We start from the raw sequence: 24,936 nt of genomic DNA, 5'->3' as shown, positions 1-24,936 counted from the left end.
CTAAGTTAATTACAATAATTTAAAAATATATATGAAAGACAAAACACCAAAAATGCACAAATCTGGAAATTACCAGTTAAATTACTTTTTTGTGCGGTTTTGTTTTATTCAACAGCTATTACAAAAATATTAAACTGGAATTTACATTTAAGAAGGTATAACTGCTAGTGAAAACACACATTTGTATAATTTAACCCTTGACAAAAGGTTATATACCTTCTATCTATATTTACATTCAATTATGCATACATATACATTGTATATATATATACACACAATTTACCCTTATACATATATTAACAATTCAAATGAACCCAATACAGAAAACAAAACTAAATCGCTGGGTCTGAAGGATGGAGATATATATATATATATATCCATTTAAAACTACTGCGTGATAAAACCGTTTTGGTTGATTCACAAAAAAATAGAGAAATAGGAAGTCCTGCATTTTTGCACAAACATGTTAGATGTCAAAACATCAAATTAAACAATTACAATTAAATTGGTTCAAGAAACTAAAATGACAAAAAAAAAATGCAAGTTTGCTTGGAAACAGCTCCGCTCTGTGGTTATTACAGCGACTGCACTGTGGAATTAACATCAGACGCACAGATGTGTTAACGCGAGATTTATTTACTCATGCATATGGCAATGCTAGAACACAAATAAAGGAACAATAAAATAAATATTAGCAGATTTTTTTTCAGAGATGACATCTAATAATTTAAACAAGTAACAGAAGAAACTGAACTTGATAGCAGCAATGCAAGTCTTCAATTTTACAAAACAACTACCAGAACTAATCTCCCATAGACACTCATTTGCAGGACTCTTTAATAATCTGGTTCTGATTTTTGACCATTGTGGCTAACATGGACTTGAAGTTTGGCTTCCGTACGGCAGGTTTTGTATCACCAGGGGTAGAGACTTTCTTCTGGTTCCCCCGTTTAATCTTGGGCTTCACGCTGAAGAGATCTGTGGGCGTCCTGAACCCTTCCGAATCCTCAAACAACTCTTTCTGCTGCTCATGCTGGAAACGTTTCTGGGCTTCACGAATCTCTCCACGTTTCTGCTGCTGCCGAGGGCTTTTCCTTTGTTCCACGGTTTCCACAGCAACAGTTTCAGGCGTGTCATCAAACTTCAGCACCCGCCGTGTGCCGTCTATGCCATCAGACGCTTCTTGCTTTTTCGATTTGCCCTGGACAAAAGTCCTCCTCTGTTTGCTGGAGGCATCTGAGTTCTGCTTGTGATCTGCATTTAATCTTGAGATCTGGTCATCTACAGTCAGTTTGTCGTCCTGTGTCACGCTGACACTTAGGTCGAGTGGATTAAGCTGCTGAGATAATGTGTCATTTATGGAAGTCTTTCTCTTCACCGAAGATTTCCTCCCTCCAACGGGTGGCCAGAACACAGGTCGAGGCCTCTTACGATGACGTGGCTTTGCTTTGGTGATGGACAGGTCGGTCTGAATGCGGGTCGGATACTTGCAGCGACGTAGACTCCTGAACATATGCACACAAAATGACTTTACTTACCACTGAAATAATTTTACTGGGGAATTTACTGGGAACATTTGAATGTTACTAAGTCACATTGTGCTTACATAAAATGTTGGGAGATGAATCGAGTTTGCATTATGTGCACTTTTAATGTGCATACAGGTTCACTTGATTATCACATTGGCTAATTAGAATGATTTCAGATGGATCATTTCCATCTTCCATTTTACATTATTTTTTTGTAATTATTTTAATATAATATTTCACAATATTACTGTTTTTCCTGTATAAATGTAACAAATAAATGCAGTCTTGGTGAGCATAAAACACTTCTTTCAAAGACATTTAAAAAAAAGGTACCTACCCCAAACTTTTGAACGGTAGTGTATATACTGTATTAATTTATTCAAAAAATAAATTTAATTTAATTGAAAAATTCTAAATAATACTACTAAAAATAATCAAAAATCATATTGGACCACAAAACCAGTCACATGGGTAAATTTTTTTAAATTGAGATTTATATATCGCATGCAAGCTGAATAAATAAGCTTTCCATTGATGTATGGTTTGTTAGGATAGGACAATATTTGGCCGAGATACAATTATTTAATAATCTGAAATCTGAGGGTGCAAAAAAATCGAAACATTGAGAAAATCGCCTTTAAAGTTGTCCATTTATGTTCGCGACTGTGCTGCATTCACTCACAAAAAGAAATGTTTTATATATTTACGGTAGGAAATTTACAAAATATCTTCATGGAACATGATCTTTACTTAATATCCTAACGATTTTTGGCATAAATAAAATTTAAAAAACGATAATTTTGATCCATACAATGTATTGTTGACTTTTGCCACAAATATACCCGTGCTACTTATGACTGGTTTTGTGATCCAGGGTCACATATTATAAATATTATATTACAATAAGTGGGCTGGGGTTAGAAAAACCCATAATGAATGGGAAATAGTTTGCAAGCCCAACATCGCTGAGGTGGAACACAATGAGATCTCAGCTCAAGATCAGGGGCAGTTTGAGTTTCAGTGATTCTGATAATAAATGACTCATATTGACTCACCTCCGCTGAAACACATGAGGTCTGGAGCAGTTCACTTGAGTTCTGTTGAAGACTGCAGAATCTGAGCCTTGTGCTGACAGCTTCCTGATGTGACTCAGGCTTTTCCACAATAATCTGAAGATCAACATTCACACAATTCACATTAAACCTAAGTAACGGGATGATTAAAGGGATAATTCACCACTTGCAAGGTGGCCTTTTAGTAAAACCTGGCAGTCTATGCAGTATGTAGGAGCCATTTTTTGCCTTGTTTGAAAGTTAATTGTGTTAGTCTTTGTTTTCTTGAGATGTGCACGGTCTGCAGAACAGGAGAAGCTTTAAGGCCTGGGTGTGTCTACTGGACTGTGACCTGCTGGGAGCACATGTGGCCTGTTGCGTGAAGCCGGTTTCAGTAGCTACCCAGGTAAGTTTGCGATTAGTTTGAGCAAGCTCCGTTTTTTCGGGCTCAAGAAGGTGGATTGGTTATTAGCAGGCTTCATCGGCATGGAAAATTACACTACACGGTTAACCTGCTCCGTTTTATTCTGGGTTAGAGATCGCAGACCAAAACTGGACCAATCAGCTGCGAGTAAAGTGGCATGTATTTATGCAATAAAGCCACTCCCCCTGTATCTGCTCCAAATTAAAGCAGTTTAGAGTGAAAGAATTTAATTTAGTTCTTTTTCTGCCAATTAATTATTTTATTTATATATTATATGGATTGTAATTATGTATAATTCATATATGCATATACTTATTACAATAATTTACAATTAATATTAAACTTTGCTTTTAAAATAATACAACTAGGTATAAATGCAAGCTTTAAAATATAAGCTTTTAAACAGATTAAGCTTAGATGTATTCTTTTGTGAAACTATAAGGCCTATTTGTTTGATACACTTGCACTGATATAGTCTGATATCTTCCTTCAGCTGCCTTCCCAAACTTTTGCTGCAGCGGCAGTGTTTATTCCTGCCATGTAAATACATTTTTTCACGATCTCTTATTCTTCTGCAGAGAAGTGAATTGTGCCGGCTCTCTCGCAAGAAGAAAATCAAACTGACACTCTCCACGTTCGGTGTGATTGGCTGTTTGCCTTCAAAGTTAATTGCAAACCCTGAATTAAAACTGAGTTGGTAGAGAATGTTTATATCAAGTGTTGAACCTGATCTAAACCAGGTTGGATTTATATGGATTTTACAGCTCTTAACCTACTCCGAAACTCAGAGTTTGTTCAAATAGCTTCATGCAACAGGCCTCTGGTCTTTAGACTTTGCCTTCTGTTTTTTGTTTTTTTGCAAAGGGAAACTTTAACAATCTTGTCTTTTAAGATATTGAATGACTTGAGACATTTCTTGACCACTCTTTGTAATGTAAAGCCGCGTTTCCACCGAAATTACCCGGAACAATTTGTCCCAGGAACTTTTTTCCCAGGAACTTTTTTAGCCCCAGACCGGTTGCTTTCTGCGTTTACACTGCGGTCTAAAGTACCGGGAAGGTAAACTGCGCGCAACTGCTCCTCCCAGTCTGCGACGGACAGTAATCAGTTTTGAGCACCACATTTATAATAAGTATGGAGGAGATTCAAACTGTGCTGCAGTTATGTATTGGTTTACTAACGAGGTAATTAACAAAACAAAATAGACGAGCACTGATACTAAAGCGTGTTCAGAAAGCTTGTATGCGTATAAAATTAGACAACGTATGAGATGCCTGGGACGAACACGCAAAAATTTCCTCTTTCGCAAATACGCTTAAAAAAAGCCTGAACCCCGTCTATCAATCATAAATAGTGACACTCTTGTAAAGAGTTGTTTGTTACTAACCTCAAAGCGCTATTTCAATCCTGTTATAGTAAATTTGTAACATGGTTTGGAGTGCCTTGCAATCGATGACAATGTGTAAGTTAAACATAATGACTTAATAATAAAAGCTGTGGCAGAAAAGAGACGAGCACTGATAAAAGCGTGTTCAGTAAGCTCGTAATGCTAACGTTAGATATAAAATTTGTTATCAGCTATTGCGGACATTGACCGTGAGATGGCTGGGACGAACGTGCAGAAAGTTTCCTCTTCCACAAATACCCTTAATAAAGCCTGAAACTCGTCGCCAGTCCACCATTTTAATTAAATTCCATATTTGCAGACAGACAACTCTTACTGCATGAAGCCACGACACGAACCGCAATAGATTTTTTAAAAAGGGAGGTTAAAAATAAATAAATGCTGCGTGGAGTCATCCAACCAAAATGCAGCGTGAACACAACCAATCAGCTTGTGCAGCGCACAAGTCCCACCCCTGAAAGTTCCTGAACTTTGAAAAAGTACTACCTCATGAGCAGGGACTATCGGAGGGGGAAATATTTACCCTAGTTCCTGGGGAAAGTTCCTGCGGTGGAAACGCAGCTTAAATAGTCTTTCGCTGTCTGCTTGTTGAGTCTTTTAGATGTTAAAATCTCATAGTCGTTGTTCTGGGGGGAGTATTTTTTTATATCAGTGTGATGTTCATTTAAAACATAACATACCCCTTCTCCCGATGACGGGGTCTCTGAGGGTCCCACTTCTTAAGCAGAACCCACTCATCACAAGATAAAGACGCTGGATCTAATACACAAAGAAAAAACATGTTTGGTAACACGATAACAGGCACTTTATATTACTCATTAAAGTGATTGTTCGCCCAAAAATGAAAATTCTGTCATCATTTACTCACCCTCAAGTTGTTCCAAACCTGTATGAGTTTCTTTCTTCTGAATGTTGGTAACCAGACAGTTGACTGTAGCCATTGACTTCCATAGTATTTTTATTTTTTTCCTGCTATGGAAGTCAATGGGTGATTACCAACATTCTTCAAAATATCTTCTTTTGTGTTCAACAGAAGAAACTAATATAGGTTTGGAACAACCTGAGGCTGAGTAAATGATAAAAAAAATTAAAAATTTGGGGTGAACTATCCCTTTAATCTCAACACATCCGAAATGCTTACTCCTATCTCTGCTTTTCTTTTTTGGGGTCGGCTGTCTTCTCATCTTGGCGAAAAGACTCTCGCATTCTTTGCATCTTACGGTATCAACAGGATGACAGGGCGAGTTGGGACCCGATTCCACCATGAGATCAGTACTGGATTCGTCCAATACAGACTCTTCTCGAGATTGAGCAGAGCTTCTCGGCCTCAGCTCAGAGTCAGAGGTGTTAGCCATCAACCTTAGCTTTCTTAGCGTGTCCTCAGCCATTGCACCTGGAGCCAGGGCGATCTTCTGAACGACTCCATATTGTGGTTTCACAATGGAAAGCGGCCTCTCATCTTCTTTACTCGATCGGCATGATGCACCAGCTCTACATATACTGTTTGATTGGCTAGAGTCTGTGTCATTTAACACCACAGAGATGCTCTCGTAGCCCTTCTCATGTTCTCGCTGTTGCTGTCGACCTCTCAGGGCTTTTTTGTGCCGCAGTTTCATACCGACAGATTTCTTTGTTTCTTCAACACTGTCTGATTGGCTAGAGTCGGTGTCATTTAACACCACAGACATGCTCTCGGAGACCTCATGTTCTCGCTGTTGCTGTCGACCTCTCGGGGCTGTTTTGCGCCGCAGTTTCATACCGACAGATTTATTTATTTCTTCAACACGGTCTGATTGGCTAGAGTCAGAGCCCCTCAACACCACAGAGATGCTCTCGGAGACCTTCTCATGTTTTCGCTGTTGCTGTCGACCTCTCTGGGCTGTTTTGCGCTGCAGTTTCATACCGACAGATTTCTTCATTTCTTCAAGACTGTCTGATTGGCTAGAGTCAGAGTCCCTCAACACAACAGAAATGCTCTCTGATAACTTCTCATGTTCTCGCTGTTGCTGTCGACCTCTCTGGGCTGTTTTGCGCCGCAGTTTCATACCGACAGATTTCTTTATTTCTTCAAGACTGTCTGATTGGCTAGAGTCAGAGTCCCTCAACACCACAGAGATGCTCTCTGATAACTTCTCATGTTCTCGCTGTTGCTGTCGACCTCTCGGGGCTGTTTTGCGCCGCAGTTTCATAGCGACAGATTTGATAGTGACCTCACTGAGAACTAAGATATTCACCTGTGATAAAGTAAAATCAAATAACAATTTAACAAACAACAACATATACTGACATAAAACATTACATGACTTAAGTATAAAACCTCTTCCAGGTAATAGTTTCTGACTGATTAGGGTGATTTCTACCTCACTGTAGCATCCTGACTCTTGTCTTTGAGGAAAGTTAGTGAGGATGTTGTAGCATGCCCTGAAAACATTAATGGTCATCAGTGACTTTTAGTCCAGTCATTTTATGAAAAAAGGTTGAACAAATTGCAACAGAAGCAAACTCAACTGATTTTGTATCCTCAATATGTCCTGAGTAAGGGGAAAAAAAGCCCTGAAGATTCCCATTAGGGGAAAGTTTAGAAAAAGACCCAAATATACCCTATTCATATGCCTATTCATTCTTTTTCTTACTTGAATAGGGTAAACATTTTAACCTTTAGATATCACCATGAAAATGTCTGAGTTGATTACTTGCATCAAGACAAACAAAAAATGTATTACAAGTTTTTTTTTATTGTTTGTTAACATGTTATGTTAATTATGTAATGAGCATTAATACATAGAGGCAGGAAGAAGTACTTTAGAAACCAGCCTTTATTCATTTTTAAGAGATGGGGTTTGGGGCTGGGTCCCTGGGACTGTTTCTAGGCGACGAGTCTGAGGGAAGAACAGGAGTCAATGGTAAGGAGAATGCAGAAGACAAAAGGTAGGCAAAATAAAAAGTGAATCCCCAGAAACAGTCCCACTGACCCAGCCCCAAACCCCATCTCTGCAATAATAATTAATAAAGGCTGGTTTCTAAAGTACTTCTTCCTGCCTCTATGTATTAATGCTCATGGGAAGCCTAAATGGGTTCCATTCAGACCTTAACATTAAGTATTTTACTGTTATATGTCAACAAGACATTTTCACCTGGCTATACCCAATTTTTAGATCTATTGTGGTATTTATGCAAATTAGCACATACGTAATTAGATTATGCACCGTTTGTCCATGTTAACAAACACTTTCAAAAAAACTTGTAATACATTTTTTGTTTGTCTTGATGTAAGTAACTCAGTAATTTTCATGGTGATATCTAAAGGTTATTTTTTTAACCTATTCAAGTAAGAAAAAGAATGAATAGTCGTATGAATAGGGTATACTTGGGTCTTTTTCGAAACTCAGGACATATTGAGGGTACAAAATCAGTTGAGTTTGCTTCTGTTGCAATTTGTTCAAGGTTGACCCCCATTTTGGCTTAAAATGACTGGACTATTTATGACTAACTAGTCACCAAAGTTTTGGCTGACTGCAAATCCAAACAACATAAAAGTAACTTAGCTGCTAGCACTTTAGCATAATACTGACACAATATACAAGCTACTTGACACAATAACGTTATACAAGCTACTAAATATAAAACCTTTTACAGGTAACTTAATAGTTTATGACTGATTAGGGTGATTTGATTTCTACCTCAATGACCAAAGTTTTGGCTGACTAACGTAAAGTTAGCTGCTACAAATCCAAACAACATAAAAGTAATGTTAGCACATTTGATTGACTAATGCCCCAATACTTTGTTGGGAAAATCTTATTAACGTTACATTGTGTACTGTATGTACATAGTTTTGGTACTGTATGTACAGTAACAATGTACTTAACACACTAAATCGCCTCACTTCACAAATAAAAGATTGTTATTTGTACTCTGTTCGCGTTTTGGTTTACTTGATTGTCTCGTGAAGTTTTGGTACAAGTTGAATAAAGACTAGAATAAAACAACTAATACATTTCTTACTCTCTCTCGAAATGTCGATAGTCCGTTAGTTCTAACATGTCAAGCGACGTCTAAATGGACTGATCCGAAGCAAAAACGCAGCTTTTTTTTTCTTTTTCTTTTTGTTTACCTCAGAACTGTTGTGCTGTTCGCGCGCGATCACTCGAGTCTCGCGCGAACTGTCATCATCATCATCAACCGGAAACTGCAGTTCAGCCAGATCGTCCTCAAGAGGGCGCTGCAGTCTGAATCTTTTTTAAATTATGATGCTTGAGAAAGTAGTTCAAAAATAAAATCACAAGAAGGTAATCCATTCACATACTGCTTAGCTTTTAAAGATAATATTTTTTTTAAATAACTGTAAATGTATACTCTTAACTTAGAATATTCCTAATTACTTCTAAAAAGTGTCCGACGGTACATAGCATAGATTATAACCAGACAAATCCACAACATACAACCAGGAAGTCATGGTTAATTACTTAGATAATTCAGTTTCATTTGTCTGTTGTCATACAAGTGCCTAATGGCGGCTAAAATACAGTACCTTCCTTCAAAAGTAGTAATTCTACATAAACATTATTAAATCGGCCAAAACTCACACATAGGCCTACCTGACATCTATACTGACATTGTCCATGAAGAAAACTTAAAATGCCCCTTTTGCTTTTCAAATGTCACAGATCAAAACGTACAACAAAACCTAAAACATTTTTCGCTAATGAAATTATTTGATCCATCATATTTCTCTTGATTTTCTCCATTAACTGTCCCCCTATAAAATAAATAAGATTTGTGATATAAACCTATGTATTAACCAGTTTTCAGTTCACTAAATCTTCAAATGCCTAATTTGCCAGTTTACCTGTAAAAAAAAAAAAAAAGAAAAAGCTTGAATTGCACTCATAAAATGAGTTAGAAGAACGTTGCATTTTCATGAAAAGTACAGACTATAATTTCATTTTTCACATGAATCTCTGAGGTATTGCATTTTGTAATGCCTGAATGTTTACTGTATGATTATTTGAATAAGAAGAACCAGTTAAATGACAGATTACATAGTACTTTTATAATGTAATAAGTTATAAGATATTGTTAGGAGGAAAACACAAGTCTCAAAGCTTACAGTAATATAACACAATGTTTTCTTTAACTAGAGACATAGTACAGATCACCAGAACTGGCCTATAGACATTCAATTTAAGCTCCAATTTAATTAAAATAAAACACATTTCTATGAACATAAAATTATAAACTTTACTTTAAATAATTATAATAATACTTTAAAATGAGTTAGCCGACCAACCAAAAAAGATACTTAAAATGTCCAGATTTAATTATTAATTATTTAATATATTAATTATTTTAGGGTTATTTGCATTTTACAGTTCTTAAAAAGAATTGTATACTTCAAACACAGAACAGCACAGTGGTCCATTTCCTACAGTCTGTTAGTTTCAAAACATATCCTGTGATATTTTAGTTGCTTCCCTGTTGATGCTTGTCCTTTGCTACCGAACTGAGGTCAACTGATTTTTCTCACAGTTAGATTAAATGAAACCATTCAAAGATCAGTCCAGAAGGTCACAGATTTTCTGGGAACTGCAGTCTTTACTGCATTAGACAGCTGCTGCTTGGCAGGAAGTCTTGAACATAAGTGACCACAGCCTTGGAAAGATAAGTCATCGTACCATAGCTGCCGCTAGGAGCACTGTCATAAAAGAAGTTGCAGATTCCTGTGGCAGGATCTTTCTCCAAGAAATACTCATTGGCTCCGTTGGATCTCTGCAATAAAAACACATATGCAACTGTGACCTGATTGTGCAAAGCTGGAATCTAGACAAAAGAAGGCCACTTTGATGTAAGTGTGATACATCTAAAACATATGAGTTTTGATTTGTTTAACTTTTTTCATCAGTAAATAATTTCCATAATTCTATTTGTGTTATTTCAGTTTTTAAGACATTAAGAGGGACCTATTATGCCATTTTTCAAAGTCTTGATTTTGTTTTTGGGGACTTCCAGAATAGGTTTTCATGGTTGAATGTAAAAAAAAAAAAAACATAATTTTTCCACATAGTTTACATTGTTCCAGCACCTCTCTTCCCATTCTGTCAGTAATTCTAGTTCCTGTCTCTATGAAGCCCATCCTTCCGAAAAGCATAATTTACTCTGATCTGGTTGGCTGGACCGTGATTGTTCAACTGCTTTGAGTGCGTTTTCGGAAATGTCGCGCCCCTAAACATAACCGCAAGTTTCAACACACTACAAGCAAATGAAACAGGCCACGCCCCCCTTTTTTGCGTATGCTTTGGGTTGGAATTATTTAAATGAGGAATATTGTGACGTGAACGCTCCCAGAAGAAAACTCAAGACTACAATCCTGGCGTTTGAGGGAGTTCAGAAACGGTGCGCACTGCTATAGAGAATAACAAACCATGCAGCATATAATGAGCATCTTATGATTACACATAACAGCATATAAAAAAAAGTATGATGATACCTGATCCTGCTGAAAGAGATCATTGGCCATGTGGACAATGCGGTCGATGTGAATAATTCCACCAATACTGGGAATCTCCATGTCGGCCACAAGCATCAGCACCATAATGGCCTCCACCAGCAGCTGTCTGTACTCAGGCTGTGGGACATGATTCAGTACAGACTCCACGTGCACTGCAAACTTAATCTCTCCCTCTGTCATCTACAATGATACACACAGACAACAGACAACGTACACATGGTTATGGGCATTTCAAGAAAAATTCCAGATTCGTTTTTCAATATAATATAGTATAGCAATATAAAATATAAAATAAATATATGAAGACTGTTCAAAGGTTTGGGGTTGGTTTGATTTTTTAAGTGTTTATGAAATAAGTCTCTTACGCTCAACCAAATCTGCATTTATTTGATCACGTAAAAACGGTAACATTATTGAACGGTAGTTAAGAGGCTCGGTACATTATAGTGTGTATGTGTGTGCAGGCGTATGCACCTCACTGGTGGTGGAGGAAGGCAAGACGTATCCGGCAATAGAGAGGCCGTGACATTTCTGGAGAATCTTCCAAACTTTCTGGTAGAAGCCCATGGGCACCCTGTTGATGGCCCCGTCTAATCTGCGTCTCCTCAGCCACTGGCCCTGGCGCTCCTCCCACTGCAGGTGTGAGTCACCAGTATCGGTCGGAGACAGGATCCCACTGGGAGTGGAGGGGCTGCTGCATCGCTACAGACACGCATACATTTCCATCATCAAAGATATGTACAAAGGCAGTGCTAACAATGAGGGGCGTCGGTTTAAAAGAGACAGCTCTTATGGTTTAGTAAGCAAGAACTAGGACAAATAGCTATAGCTAAGGATGTCATAATGTCAGCCCATGCTAGGTGAGTGAAATGACCACAACAAGACAAGACTGAATTGTGACACATATTACAAATGTTAAATGTCTGTTATGGCTGCAAGTTTGTCCCATTTCAACTCAGATAACTAATCTGAAGCACTGGAAAAAAACTGATCAAGAACCAATGAGTTGAATTAACCCCTACAAGATAAATTAATCTTTAATCTTTTAAACGGCCATTTTTTGTATTTATTTTTAAAGAAAGAAAGAAAAGTATTTAACAGTGGAGAGCGGGAGTTAACGGAGAGGTTTTTTTGTTGTTTTTTTTTAGTTACCGTGGAACGCGGGGATGTGAAATTACTGCTGATGGAATGACTGCTGGTAAAGATCTATGAGGATAAAAGCAGAACATACAAACATTTATAATGAACATAAGAATGGAGAGTATTTCAGACGAATGAACATTTGAGGCATCATACAGAGAGGCTTACAGTCAAAAAAGATGCTTCAAGATGTGTATGATATGGGCAAACTGAACATTACTAAGAATTTGCATGGTTCGACAAATGTGCTGTGACATCTAGACAGAATGGTCTCTGCACACAAAAAAAAAACTAATCTAAAGTATTTGCACAGCATGCCTGAAAAAACAATTTTACAAACTCAACCCACGCTTATGGGTCTGGAGTCATCGAGCTGAAAACAAAATAATATAAATGTTATTTAATGCAAGTCAAGTCAAGTCACATGTATTTGTATAGCGCTTTTCAAAATACACATCGTTTCAAAGCAGCTTTACAGAAAATGAGTCCACATTACAATTTATAGTGATCTGTTATCAGAGGGAACTGTCTAATGTACACTAGTAAAGAAATCTGTTTATAACATCTTAAATGGCAGGGTAAATATATCATCATTTATGAAACATTAAAACACTTGAGAAATGATTTCACTCAACCTGTTTGATTTCAGTCTTGAGTTTTCTGATGCCCGTTCGCTCTGTCTTGGTGGCCCCCGTGTGTCCGAGTTCATGGATGGAGATGGCAGGACTTGTAGCTGAAGACTGAATAGGACGCACTTTCACACGATACAGGGAAATCATTAAGGAACAGACCAGCAGAAATATTAGCATGCAAAACTAAGGTTGAATAATACTCACTGCTCCTCTCTACACCAAACTCTTTCCCGCTCAGGATGTGGTGTAAGAGGTTCTTCATGTCAAATGGACTGAGGCTCATCAGGCTCTCTGACGCCTCCTCACCTGTAGAGGACAGATTAATTCCAGTGAATTTAAAGTAAGCGAATGAAAAGATTTGCATTGTCTGATTGGTTGTACCTGAGCAGTGTAGACTGCGTGCAAGTTCTGTAGCCATCACTTGCATGATGAGCCCGATGCGCAGACGCAACATATCTCCGAATAGAGATGGCTGAGAGCGCACATACATGGCCAGATACGCCATGATCTCCTGAATTCAGAAGTTTAATAAGTGAATTGAAAAAAAAGCAACACTACATCAGGGCTTGAAATTAGTGCTACCTGTGTGAGTACTGCAATGCTGATGTCTTGTCCACTGGCCTCATAGATCAGGCTAATCAGTTCCTCAGGAGGAAGAGGACTACAAATAAGAGAATTGGTTAAGTAACAGGATAATATTAAAACGATTTAAAAATCAACATCTAAAATGACTATAGGCAACTAAAGTCACTCACACTGTGATGACCTTCTCTCTGGGCTCGGGAGGAAGACCCACTGTTAGCTGTTTATGATGGGAGATCAGATCTGTACAGGCCTGTGTGCATATAAACAAACAACAAAAAACTATTAGAGGCTAAATTGTTGGTCATGGTGGAAATAATGCCACTGAAGGTCAAATAATTTTTTTACTTTGTTAAGATTATTTATGTTTTATAAATCTAATAATTTATATTTTATGTATTTTCATAGTTTAGGATTAAAATTTGAGTCTGAAAAAGTAGTAAAAACACATGATGAATAAATGAGGGAAAAAAGTTTCCAAGATAGTTTTAATGTGACATTCACTACTGTTCAAAATTTTGGAAATATTTTTTTTAGAGCAAGAACGAAAATAATACTTTTATTCAGCGAGGAGGCATTAAATTGTTCGAAAATGACAGCAAAGACAATTATAATATAATAAAAGATTCCGATTCCAATAAAAGCAGTTATTTTGAACTTTCTATTCATCAAGGAATCCTGAAAAAAATTGTATCATGGTTTCCATAACAATTTTAGGCAGCACAACTGTTTTGAGCATGATAATAATAATTATTATTCTCGAGCAGCATATCAGCATATTAGAATGATTTCTGAAGGATCATGTGACACTGAAGAATGGAGTAATGATGCTGAAAATTCAGCTTTGCCATCACATGAATAAATTACATTATAAAAATGTATAAAAATATATTAAATTGTAAGAATATTTCACAATATTACTGTATTTTTGATTAAATAAATGCAGCCTTGATGAGCATAAGAGACTTCTTTATTAATTTTTTTTTTTAAATCTTACCAAACCCAAACTTTTCAATGATAGTGTAAAAAAATTATATATATATATATATATATATATATATATATAGATATATATATATAGATATATAGATATATATAGATATAGATATGAAACATAAAAGTGCCTGTAGTTGACAAAAATACATTGATTAACATTGGGTCTCACTTCAGCAAGGACTTCCACCCTCTTCTTCAGGATGCCTGAGATGTAGCGGATGAGGCCCCATTCCTTACACGCTCCGGCCCGAACATAAAGCTCCTCGAGAAGAGAGCGAACCGACGCATCACCTTGTCCTGACAGATTTACCACCCAATCCGGACCCCTAAACACACACAAAGAGAATGATTTAATAATTGATTTAAATTAAAATGGCTGTGTTAAATAACAAAATATTAGAATGGATATACAGTTGATTTGTATGTATGGTCTTACTTCATAGCATAGAGGACATAGAGGATATCTGCCTGGTCCTGAAGGGTTGGACAATGCTTTAGCTGATTGACCAGATAGACAAAGTCTGTGTTCCCATGAGAATCACGTGGCAAGTTCAGGTCAACGCTATCAGCCTAGAGTGTTTGCAGATAAAACCACATACACATCAAAACTATGTGTCATACAAGTGTATTCATTTAATGATCCTCACTTTATGCTTGCTAGAGTGTGGACTTGCCTTGGTGTGATGAGAAACATTGTGCTGAGCAACATCTAGCAGGTTCAGAGACTTCCTGTGTTTGCTCATGATAGGGGCAACAGGCAAATACATGGAAGGCTCTGAAAAACACATCATATAAGGAGATGGCTAGTCTTCCACTAAAAGAAAGCATGGAATCAACAAGATCTTGAGGGCTTACTGGGCATGTTGTGGCCCTGAACCTGGGCCATGAAAGACAGGATGTCCCTGGTGGTGTGTTCAGCACTGAAGACATGGTGCTGCCCCCTCTGGATGGGAGGTAGATGGCATTTTGTGGCAGTGCTGTGCAACAGATCTGTGAGATACTGGTCAAACATGTCTACTGAACCTCCTGCAAGATATAAAAGATAAATAAATAAATAAAATACTAGAAAATAAATAAATAAAATACTAGAAAATAAATAAAATAAAATGTTAATTTAGGCATCACAACATTATAATGTACAGTATGAAAAAGGAATATTCACTTTGAGATTTGCTATAGGTTACATTTATCAGTGTTAAATTATTAAATTATTGTTAAAAATATTTTTTGTGATTATCTAAGTGAGCTTATAGGTAAAATGTAAAAATAAATGTTTTAAAATGCTCTAAAATCAGTGGATAACTGATATGCAGTATTATTTTAGTATTATTTGTATACTATTATACTATTTATTAATATTTTGAATTAATATAAATTTTTTTGTTATGTGCTTTTGTCATTTTGATTAGTTTTTGTTTTTATTTTTCTATTTAGCTTTTAAGCTGTAGTTTTATTCATTTTAGAACTTCAACTTATTTATTTCAGTTCAAAGCAACAATTCAGATTTTTTATTAAGTTTAGTTCATTTATATTTTATTTTATTTTATTTCAGCTTTAATAGTTTTATTTAACAATGGAACCTTTTCACAGACTGAAATGACGCATTTCCACAGTTAACAACATTGCAAATGTGTTCAAGTTTTTTTACAAAAAAGGAATTCAGCTTGCTTCGCGAGTCTTTCTAATACAATGGAAAAGGTATGTATATATTTTTGGGGGACAGATTCTTTACAAACCAGCTGTGTGTGAGTCGGTAGGGATACCTGAGGGCCCAAAACTCTCTTCCTCTTCCTCTTCCTCCTCATCCTCCTCTAGCAGCTCCTCTTCAGAGTCCGCATCCAAGAAGGTGAGTTGGGTGTGGAAGGAGGTGGTGAGGAACGAGGAGAGGTTTGCCATCTGCACCCTAAAGAGCACAGGGATTTGAAATGAACAACATCTGTTCCTTAAACCTCATACTATACAAATCTCTTTTTATTATTATTGTCACAAACTGTCTGACCTTGCTCCCGCAAAGTAGCCATCTTGAAGCTTCCGCAAGGTGGACAGAATGCAGGGGTCAACACTGTCACCATCTTCAACTGACCCAATAATAGAAACAAAGAAACTGTTAATATTATTTTTTGCAGATTGTGACAATATGTTCTGAGGATACCAACAAGAAGTAGTTCTACCCAGCATGCTGTGTGTGATGGGGAACGTGAGGGTCGGTCTTCCAGTCATCCGCCAGCAGGAAGAGAGGTAAGCAAGCTCTGTCCGCAACATCTCTACAATCATCTGGTTATCCAAGGCCAAGTAGAAGTGATGCTGGTCAATGAACTATGAGAAAAAAAACAAAGTTGTATTTCTTTTATTAGACTTTATGACTGTTGCGGTAGGTCTTCTACTAATAATAGAGTTCCTGCCATGTGAGATAATTCATATTTACCTGTGGAGTGAATGTGTAAGTACCATTTCTGATCACATAAAACTTTGAAGTTCCCAGGACACCGATGTGCCTGTATGGTCGCCCGCTCAGATTCAGTTTTTTATAGTTACCTATGCAACGGAGAAAGGAAATGGTTTTAATTTAATTTTGTATCCTAGAACCCTTAAATACCTTCTTCTTAAAGCAATTCTACAGATGCAGCCGTTTATCTAGCTTTGTCCTGTTAGTCATGGTAGATCTGAACACTTACCCAGTTTCACATAAATGTGGCTCAGGATGCGAGCTGGCATGACCCGGATGGGCGAAACCTCAGAGACAGTCTGAACCTCAATCCCATGATCCCTCAGAAGCTGCTGGATCTGCACTGACTCAGCAACTACACTCACTAAACAGAACAAGTAGAGCTGCTAGCAAAAGGTCATTTTTCTCTGTTCAGTAAATTATAGCGTCAAGATTCTAGTAATGAACCGAATCTGCTTCAGCTCACAGCAACCAGCTGGGTCATTCCTACTATGTGGCAGATTTTCATATCCCCTAATATAAAATATTAATAAAATATTAAACTCGCACATTTTATAGATGGAAATCATATCATAAAGTTATACTATTATATCACAATCATTACATATTATATAGTTTATTATGTTATAAATGTTTTACATGAAAAACAACAGGCTAAATGTTCGATGAATTCTCTAATGTGTTGTGATATTTGTTGTTTTGTCTCACTCAAACAAAGTGATCATTGTTTCCTTTGTTAGATATCACAGAAATTGGTATGATAATATAGTAATTGTAAAAGTTAATTCTCATTTGAGCTGTCACTCCCTTACTGAGCAACTTTTTCCCTTTATATCTTTATTTCCTTCGTATCCTGTAGCACTTTAAATCTTTCTAATTTTGTTGTAATACTAAGTAATACAATATAAAAAAAATATATATATATATGGCATATACTATTACCCTAAATTACAGCCGTTTAAAAGGTTATAACAGGTACAAAACTTATACACAATTTAAGACACTGTACAAATTGGTCTGTGTCTTGATAAGTACTGCATAACTGTCAATATTCCTTATAAAATAAGAAATAATATTTACAAACCTTGCACAACAACATCTGGCTTGAATTCTTTAGAAAATCGTCTATTAAGAGGATCAATCTCTCCAGGGGCCAGAAACCCCTGATAAAAAGAAATAATTGGTCAAATAATTGTAAAAGGAGCAGAATAGATAAAACATTAAGGATTGCACAAGAAACACTGACATTAATATCTAGTTCAGATGGCGCAGACTCATAGATCCATTACATGTAATCTGCAAGTAATCACACCATTACCACATGGCAAGCTGATTGACCTTTGCTGGTTCTGCCGCCAAATGAGATTGCTCGCTCAACATTTAAATAGTCTGGTTTAGTGTTTGATGTAAGCTGGTCCTGCAGCACACTATCAGAGTTCCTCTGACACCCTCCACTTCCCCCAGCTCCACCTGTCTAGATCTGCCTGGGATTTACGTATGTCTATTGATGCAGCAGCATCATATCTTCCATGCTCACAGTAGCGTGTCTGTATATCTAATGGTAGTAACAAGTCTGTCCTTGCTCTGCAGCAGCAGCATGCATAGCAGGTCTAGTCCACCGAGACCAAATATATTAACATTGCCATATTCATTTCCATGCCAAAACTACTCAGAGTGTTGTCATGACTGATGTTTCGCATGTGTGAAAGGTAGTACTTCAACAGTTGACATGATATCTCATACATTTTCAGATTACATATAACATGTTTCATATGAAAACGGATCCTGTCAGTCCAGGCTTTATTACCTCAACCAGCAGACTGCCCAGGATATACAGTGACTGGCCCCACATATGCGGGAGCTGTCCAGAGGCCACACGCTCCACAGAGCGAGGATTCCTATACTCCTCCTCAATCTGAACAGGAAACAAACACACAGATGAGCAACAGATTAAAACATTTTACCCAGAATTTTTTTTTGTCACATTTACTGACCAGACTGAAAACACACATTTGAACTACTTTTCAGATTTTAGGCACAATTGCATCTTTACACAGTAAAAAAATGAGTATTTTGACATAATACATATGTATGACAGCTCAGTATGATAAATGATAATTTGTTGCAGATGAAAATCAGACATTTATGAAATGTGCATGGTCCTGATATGAGTAACTAAACTAGTTCTAAAAAGTTGAAACTCACTTTGTCAGCAGGTACAGCGTAGAGTTCAGGCACCAGACGAATCCCGTGTTTGCCCCTGATCAAAACTTCATCAAGAGCCTCTCTGTATTCCTGCACCTATGAGGAATGACACAGCCGTCAATCATTACTACGCAGTAAGTGGCCATAATTCTCATTCATAATTCTTACTAAAGATGGTTTTACAGGATAGCCTGTTCATACCTGTTCATGGTCCTCATTAAAGATGCCATCAAGAATAAGGTAAGTCCAAAACACTGGCCACTCACATTCGATGTTCTCAAAGAGCTTCAGCTCAGCTGGATCATAGTGAAGTCGAGTGGGGTCCTATCACAACCATAAAAATATAGAATGCATGCAGTCACATTAATAGAGAACTAGCCACAAAATACTTATTTTGTGTAAAATCTGCTTACCTCTTTCGGGGTCCTGTATCCATCTCGGATAAAACGGCAACAGCCGTAACGTCCCTAAAATTATTAAAATATGCTTAAGCTTGTAATTAATAAATAGAAACCACAGTTGAAAACTACAGAGCCTTTAAGGGGAAATGGTGATGGGAAAAAAAATCATATCATATTTCAAAGCTTTTGTGTTCCCTCGCAAAACTTTTGCATTCTCTCATGAAAGTTCTGCGTTCTTTCACAAAAGTATTGCGTTCCCCTGATAAACGTTGCACTTGCTCGCAAAAGCACTGTTTCTCCGGGGAAAACAATCGCATTGAAATAGAATTTTGGGTAATTCCATCTCAAGTGATCAAAAAATTTATAAAATGGTTGCTTGATCATTTTTAATTTCCCCCCACCAGAGATAATCCATTTTAAAGAATGGCACTCTCTCGCACATTCTCGCTCCCCAAAAAAATGGTAAAATGTTCTGCATGTACACTATACTTACTAAGGTACCCCTCAGAAAAACATTACAACACTTTCTTCGATAAAAATGGTCCATTATTACATTTTATTCGACACTTAAGATGGATTGTCCCGCATAGCCTTTTCCCTAACACCACAGTACCTGCAGCTTGGTGATGATTTCACCCTTGGTGATGTTGGCCAGATCTGCATCCTCCACTGCAAATGCAGGAAAGGAGATCACAGAGAGCAGACCAGCATCTATCTCTTTAGAGGTGGAAGCTCGAGGCAGCATGGAGCACAAGATAGACTAGAAACACAATGAGAAACAAGATGTTTGACTCAGGAAATCTTATTGATTGGACAAACATAATTTTAAATGTGAATCATTCTTAATAATAAACCTGGGCTGCATCTCCCAAAGCCTAAGTAGATCATAGAGACCATTAGTGCCAAAGGCTTCTATGATCTACTTTGACATATGATGCACTTGGGAGACGCAGCTCTGTTCTGTAAAATAATAACTAAGTAATAAGCAGGTACAAACTCTAATTAGTTTACCTGACAGTGTTCTACTTCATCTGGGAGAACATGAATGACTGATCTTGGGCCTCCGTGAGCTCCAAACAAGTCAAGCTCATCAATAGCCTCCAAAGCTGCCTGAAAACATGAACAGCAAACTAAATCAACTTCTGAATGAACATAGAGACTAAACTAGAACAGATGGCTCTCCTACCTTAGCCATTCCGACAGAGCTGCCGTTTAGTTCAGGGATTCCCTGATTGGTCTTGTCTCCTCTCTCCCACATCCCATAATCCTGCAGAGGAAAATGAACAGGGCTGTGATCCCAGTTCAGCTCTGTTATACAGTATAACCTCTTGTTAAACCAGTGAGAACTTACAGCCACTTTGTATGCTGCCTCGATGTAGAACACCAGGTTCTGGATAAACGCCACCTCGTCCAAGTTAGATATGATACGCAGACCTGCGATATGATTTCAACAACAATGAAAATGGTTGCTGAAAACAAGAAACTCTACAGCACAACAAAAAGCACAACACAACCATCAAAGGATAAATTTAAGACCCCATGGCAAATCAGCTTTGAGGCAAATCTATAAAGAATCCGTGGAATATTTTCACATTTTCTGCCTTAGTTTTTAGGGGATATCTGCAAAATTCTGTGCTCACTATGATTTGCAGCTGTAATTAGTAAACAAAGGTGTGAAAGATGTGGAGAATTTGCGAATGATAGCCGTTTAAATTCTGCGTAGATTCCGTAGTTTTTGCACAAACAGATTTTTGAGAGCCTGGCTACAAGTACTCATAAAAAATGAGTATTTATAACATATAAAAAAATTCAAATTATAGTGATTTTCTCAAAAACACGATTACTATACATATTTTTGTCCAATCAAATGTTCTCTAGAATGAAAATGCGAGTAAAGATGTATATGACATGCAAAAAGCAAGTAGCAAATCCTTTGATACATCCCACCCTGGATTTCATGTTTCATTAGGAACACAGAAAAGAAAATTGTGCTGGTCAAGAAATTTCAATAGGTCTTTAAAGGCATAGTTCATCTAAAAATTAAAATTCTGTCATAATTTTCTCACTCATGTCATTTCAAACCTCTTTGTCTAGAAAGCAGATATTTTGAGCAATACTGGAAACCAAGCAGTTTTGGTGACTATTGAATTCCATTGTATGGACCAAAAACACTGAGACATTCAAAATCGTCTTTTGTGTTCCACAGATGATAGAAAGTCATAGAGGTTTGGAATGACATGAGGGTGAGTAAATGTTTGAATGAATGAATTTTCATTTTTGAGTGAACTTTCTTTTTAAGGATCAATTGTTGTTCTCACCTGAGGCGGTCATCTGAGCCAGGATGAGCAGGTACAGTGAGGTGGCATCGACCTGAAGGTGCCCCCACTCATCATCTCCAACCACTGTGGCACAGGTGGGTGTGTGATATTTGGCATGCAGGCAGTCCTTTGTGCTCTGTGTGTGTTTGAACTTCTCTACCTTTTCCACCTGCCGTAATATGCACGTGCTTAGCCAGGCCAGAGACGTGAGTGTTCATATGTGTGCAGAAAATCAATGAACTAATGTATAAAATAAAGAATAAAAACTAACTCAAATGAATGGGTTTAGAATAACAAATGAGTAAGACCACAGAGTTAAATGCCATACCTGTCTCATCATACACTGCAGCAACCCCTGCATTAGCTTAACCACACTCTGAAAAACATGTTTTATTAATAATGCAAGTAGTGACTTTATCTGGAAGGAATGAGCAGCACAATATTTTGAATGCATTTATATTTATATTTACAAAAAATTGCAAGACAATTTATTTATATATATATATATATATATATATATATATGAAGAGTTCAGATGCAAAAGCCTCTAAGTGCCATCTGAAATTTTCTTCTAGAGTGATCATTTTTATAAAGCTTGTATATTTAAGTTAAGTATTTTCACTTAAATGACAATTAATAGGTAATTTGCATTGCGATTTAAGTGAAATTATTGAACTTAAATATACGAGCTTGATAAAAATGATCATTCTAGAAGAAAATTTCAGATGGCACTTAGAGGCTTTTGCATCTGAACTGTTCATATATATATATATATAATATTTAACGGTTTTACTTCTGTAAAAAACATTTAAAAAATGTTTGGCTTCCTTGTAAACATTAAATAATCTTACTGACCCCAAACTTTTGAAAATGAATCAGTCATAATAAGACTTTAAGTCCACATTATAAGGTGTTACAGTCTTTGGTATGTACAGTCTAGTGGTAGCAATCATCCAACCACCTGTTATACAGTAGTCATCGGCAATCTACTACTAACAGTGCTGCAACAGGTGGTCATGTTTTGAAGTTCTAGTCACCTGCTCAAGCTCGTAGGCTTTGGCTTTGTCCTCATCGCGGTCTGCATTTTTGCGGTAAGCCATGCCAAGCCCCCACACTGCCAAGATGCTGTAAACATTATCTCGGACCCAGGCATCCTTCTGCTGCTCGCTAGCTGGCAGTAGACCTGTCACTGGATTCTATATGGAGAGGTCAAACCCATCTTTATTAGTTCACACCATATAATTAAAATATAAGTCTGATTTGTTATGCTAATTCTCAGAGCATTTATATATTTTATACATGGTATTTTAAACACTAGATGCCTGCTGTGAAAATGTTAAATCATATAATAAATAATCAAACATAGTTATGGTGATCACTTATTGTTACTTATGCAGTTCATTGTGTTGTGCATAAAGCATCAGCTCAGCTTTTAAAAGAATTCTAACATGCTACAGATAAAACAAAAAAATTCCCTCACTCACAAGTTATTTAAAGGTGACCTTTGTTCAAGCCTTATTTATTTTTAGATTCCTCCTGTCAGAATGGCCCCAATGGTACAGAAGAATCTCAACCACAAGAAACTAGAAATGCCTGTGTTTTTATTTGAACTAGATTTTGATTCTCAAAAATTGTTTTACCAATCTTTTAATAATTCAGTTTTACATAATGGACAATATAGTTCAGAACGCAGTACAGCAGACCAGAATAGAAGAATAGATCAGAATATATTAAATAATGTATAATATAGATTAGAACAGTAAAGTAAAATAAAATACATTAGTGCATAATATAGCAAAACAGAATATAGAACATAATATAGAACAAAACAGTAGAATGTATTAAAAAAAACAGAAAAGAATATAGTAGAATAGAATAGCACGATATACAATATAACACACTAGAGAGAGAGAGAAAAACAGACTGGAATAGAATAGAATAGAATTCACAAATCATGTTTTGAACAAACCTGGTGACATAATATTGTTTCATGGACAAGTCTGGCAAATCCATCCAACCTCACTCCTGAATTACTGCGGCTCCTCATGCTGTCATCTATTGTTGTTGTTGACAATTATGATCTATTTATGAGCCTGACATGGAATTTCAGAAGATATCTTCCTGAATAACCTTCTGCTTCCCAGTCGATTACAGGAGGAGGAGAGCATGCAACCAGATCTTTACTGTATTAGTGATTCATGATTAGCCAAGTCATGTTCGCAGTGTTGTCTATCCATTTACTCCATACTAAAAACGATTAAAATACACAGGCTCACCACACAAACAGGCTTTTCAAAGTCATTAAACGCCCTTTTGCCATTTTAAGGATCTGTATTAAAGCTCTGCATGTTCGTTAAGTATTTCACATCCCGCATGAATGTTGACAGCAAACGGGAGCCCGCCCACATGATGACGTACGGCGGTTTGAGTGACAGGAAAACCGTGCAGTTTAATAATCCTTCGCCAGCATCCAGGGACGGACGGAAGATTTCTAGTTATTTTAAACAAACATTGCAATTCATAGGAGTTTTCTAATCATCCACACCTATTCCTCTTGCTAAGCACTACCAAGAAGTTAATTAAAATGTCATGTTTTAGGGTTTAAAATGGAAAAATCCGTTTAGGTTCTCCTTTTGACATTGACATTGGGCTCTGCCTACGGTATGCGCTCTGGACCAAACGCGATTTGTTTTCATGTAGAAGCTCGTCTTCTGATTGGTTCATGATGACATGCGTCATAATCTGAAAACCGCGCCCACCGATGGGGGGGAAACAGTCCAACCCTTTACATTGTTGTACAATCTGTCAGTCACACAGCAGCTTTTATGCATTGTTCTGTCTTTTGTTAGAAGCAAGAAATGACAAGGAAGCAGCTTCACGCAATACAAAATCAATGGAGAGGGTTGGATTGACCCCCCCGCCGAACCGATGTGGGCGTGGCCTAAATGCGCTCTTTCTCTATAGAGCCCTATATTGAGTGCATATTGACACTAAAAGCCAACAATAAATATTCTCTCTAGTTTTGAGAGGCCAGTGTGATGTTATCCTGCGCCAAGTACAAATATTTACTGATTCAATCAAAATGGTTCAATTATATAAAAGTATACATACTTTTATCTTGACAACAAGTGTCATACATTTCAGGTCTGTACATTTTCTTCAACTTTCAGAGACTTTGTAAACCAGTGACTAGACTCATGGACTAATCCAAAGTCCAAAAAACAAAAAAACAAAATCCATGTGTTTTTAGTGCTGATAAGTCCCTCAGCCACTGATTTCTCGGTATGTTGTTCAGTAA

At 37.1% G+C, this 24,936-nt stretch overlaps 2 protein-coding genes across 4 annotated transcripts; both read right to left on the bottom strand.

The window, feature by feature from the left end:
* Positions 1 to 616: 616 nt before the first annotated feature.
* On the bottom strand, positions 617 to 8,543 carry LOC309487691 (uncharacterized protein). The gene is made up of 6 exons (XM_082155475.1): positions 8,525 to 8,543; positions 6,771 to 6,831; positions 5,552 to 6,644; positions 5,091 to 5,169; positions 2,585 to 2,698; positions 617 to 1,505 (listed from the first exon to the last, which is right to left on the bottom strand). Exons 3-6 carry the CDS (start codon positions 6,597 to 6,599, stop codon positions 821 to 823), a joined length of 1,926 nt encoding a protein of 641 aa, XP_082011601.1. The 5' UTR covers positions 6,600 to 6,644; positions 6,771 to 6,831; positions 8,525 to 8,543; the 3' UTR covers positions 617 to 820.
* An 898-nt stretch (positions 8,544 to 9,441) lies between these two features.
* Positions 9,442 to 24,313, bottom strand: phka2 (phosphorylase kinase, alpha 2 (liver)). Of its 3 annotated transcripts, none has more exons than XM_082155455.1 (31): positions 23,608 to 24,313; positions 22,676 to 22,834; positions 21,967 to 22,014; positions 21,639 to 21,807; positions 20,672 to 20,754; positions 20,507 to 20,587; positions 20,332 to 20,430; positions 19,934 to 20,080; positions 19,333 to 19,386; positions 19,121 to 19,243; positions 18,920 to 19,015; positions 18,522 to 18,629; positions 17,799 to 17,877; positions 16,944 to 17,078; positions 16,694 to 16,803; positions 16,440 to 16,584; positions 16,268 to 16,346; positions 16,032 to 16,171; positions 15,124 to 15,294; positions 14,943 to 15,043; positions 14,705 to 14,838; positions 14,438 to 14,594; positions 13,446 to 13,525; positions 13,273 to 13,351; positions 13,072 to 13,201; positions 12,895 to 12,996; positions 12,694 to 12,812; positions 12,408 to 12,431; positions 11,393 to 11,620; positions 10,898 to 11,098; positions 9,442 to 10,179 (listed from the first exon to the last, which is right to left on the bottom strand). In XM_082155455.1, exons 1-31 carry the CDS (start codon positions 23,683 to 23,685, stop codon positions 10,006 to 10,008), a joined length of 3,633 nt encoding a protein of 1,210 aa, XP_082011581.1. In that variant the 5' UTR covers positions 23,686 to 24,313; the 3' UTR covers positions 9,442 to 10,005. The 3 variants fall into 3 exon arrangements, with proteins under 3 accessions (XP_082011581.1, XP_082011579.1, XP_082011580.1); XM_082155453.1 differs by lacking the exon at positions 12,408 to 12,431 and adding an exon at positions 12,071 to 12,124 and having other exon boundaries at positions 23,608 to 24,312; XM_082155454.1 differs by lacking the exons at positions 12,408 to 12,431; positions 23,608 to 24,313 and adding an exon at positions 12,071 to 12,124 and having other exon boundaries at positions 21,639 to 21,878; positions 22,676 to 22,766.
* Positions 24,314 to 24,936: the final 623 nt, after the last annotated feature.

This window comes from Leuciscus leuciscus, assembly GCF_965113295.1.
Source record: "Leuciscus leuciscus genome assembly, chromosome: 23".
NCBI classification, from domain to species: domain Eukaryota; kingdom Metazoa; phylum Chordata; class Actinopteri; order Cypriniformes; family Leuciscidae; genus Leuciscus; species Leuciscus leuciscus.
Note: the sequence above shows the minus strand (reverse complement) of the source record. Positions and strands in the feature narration are given on the sequence as shown.

Excerpts from the sequence above, each read along its gene's own strand:
- LOC309487691 (XM_082155475.1), bottom strand. The coding sequence starts at position 6,599 with ATGAAACTGCGGCGCAAAACAGCCCCGAGAGGTCGACAGCAACAGCGA. Across the intron at positions 5,170-5,551 it reads AAAGAAAAGCAGAGATAGGA|ATCCAGCGTCTTTATCTTGT; the intron begins GTAAGCATTTCG and ends TTTGTGTATTAG. Across the intron at positions 1,506-2,584 it reads CCTCATGTGTTTCAGCGGAG|GAGTCTACGTCGCTGCAAGT; the intron begins GTGAGTCAATAT and ends GCATATGTTCAG.
- phka2 (XM_082155453.1), bottom strand. The coding sequence starts at position 23,685 with ATGAGGAGCCGCAGTAATTCAGGAGTGAGGTTGGATGGATTTGCCAGA. Across the intron at positions 13,202-13,272 it reads GCATTGCAGTACTCACACAG|GAGATCATGGCGTATCTGGC; the intron begins GTAGCACTAATT and ends TTCTGAATTCAG. Across the intron at positions 11,621-12,070 it reads TCACATCCCCGCGTTCCACG|CGATGCAGCAGCCCCTCCAC; the intron begins GTAACTAAAAAA and ends GCGTGTCTGTAG.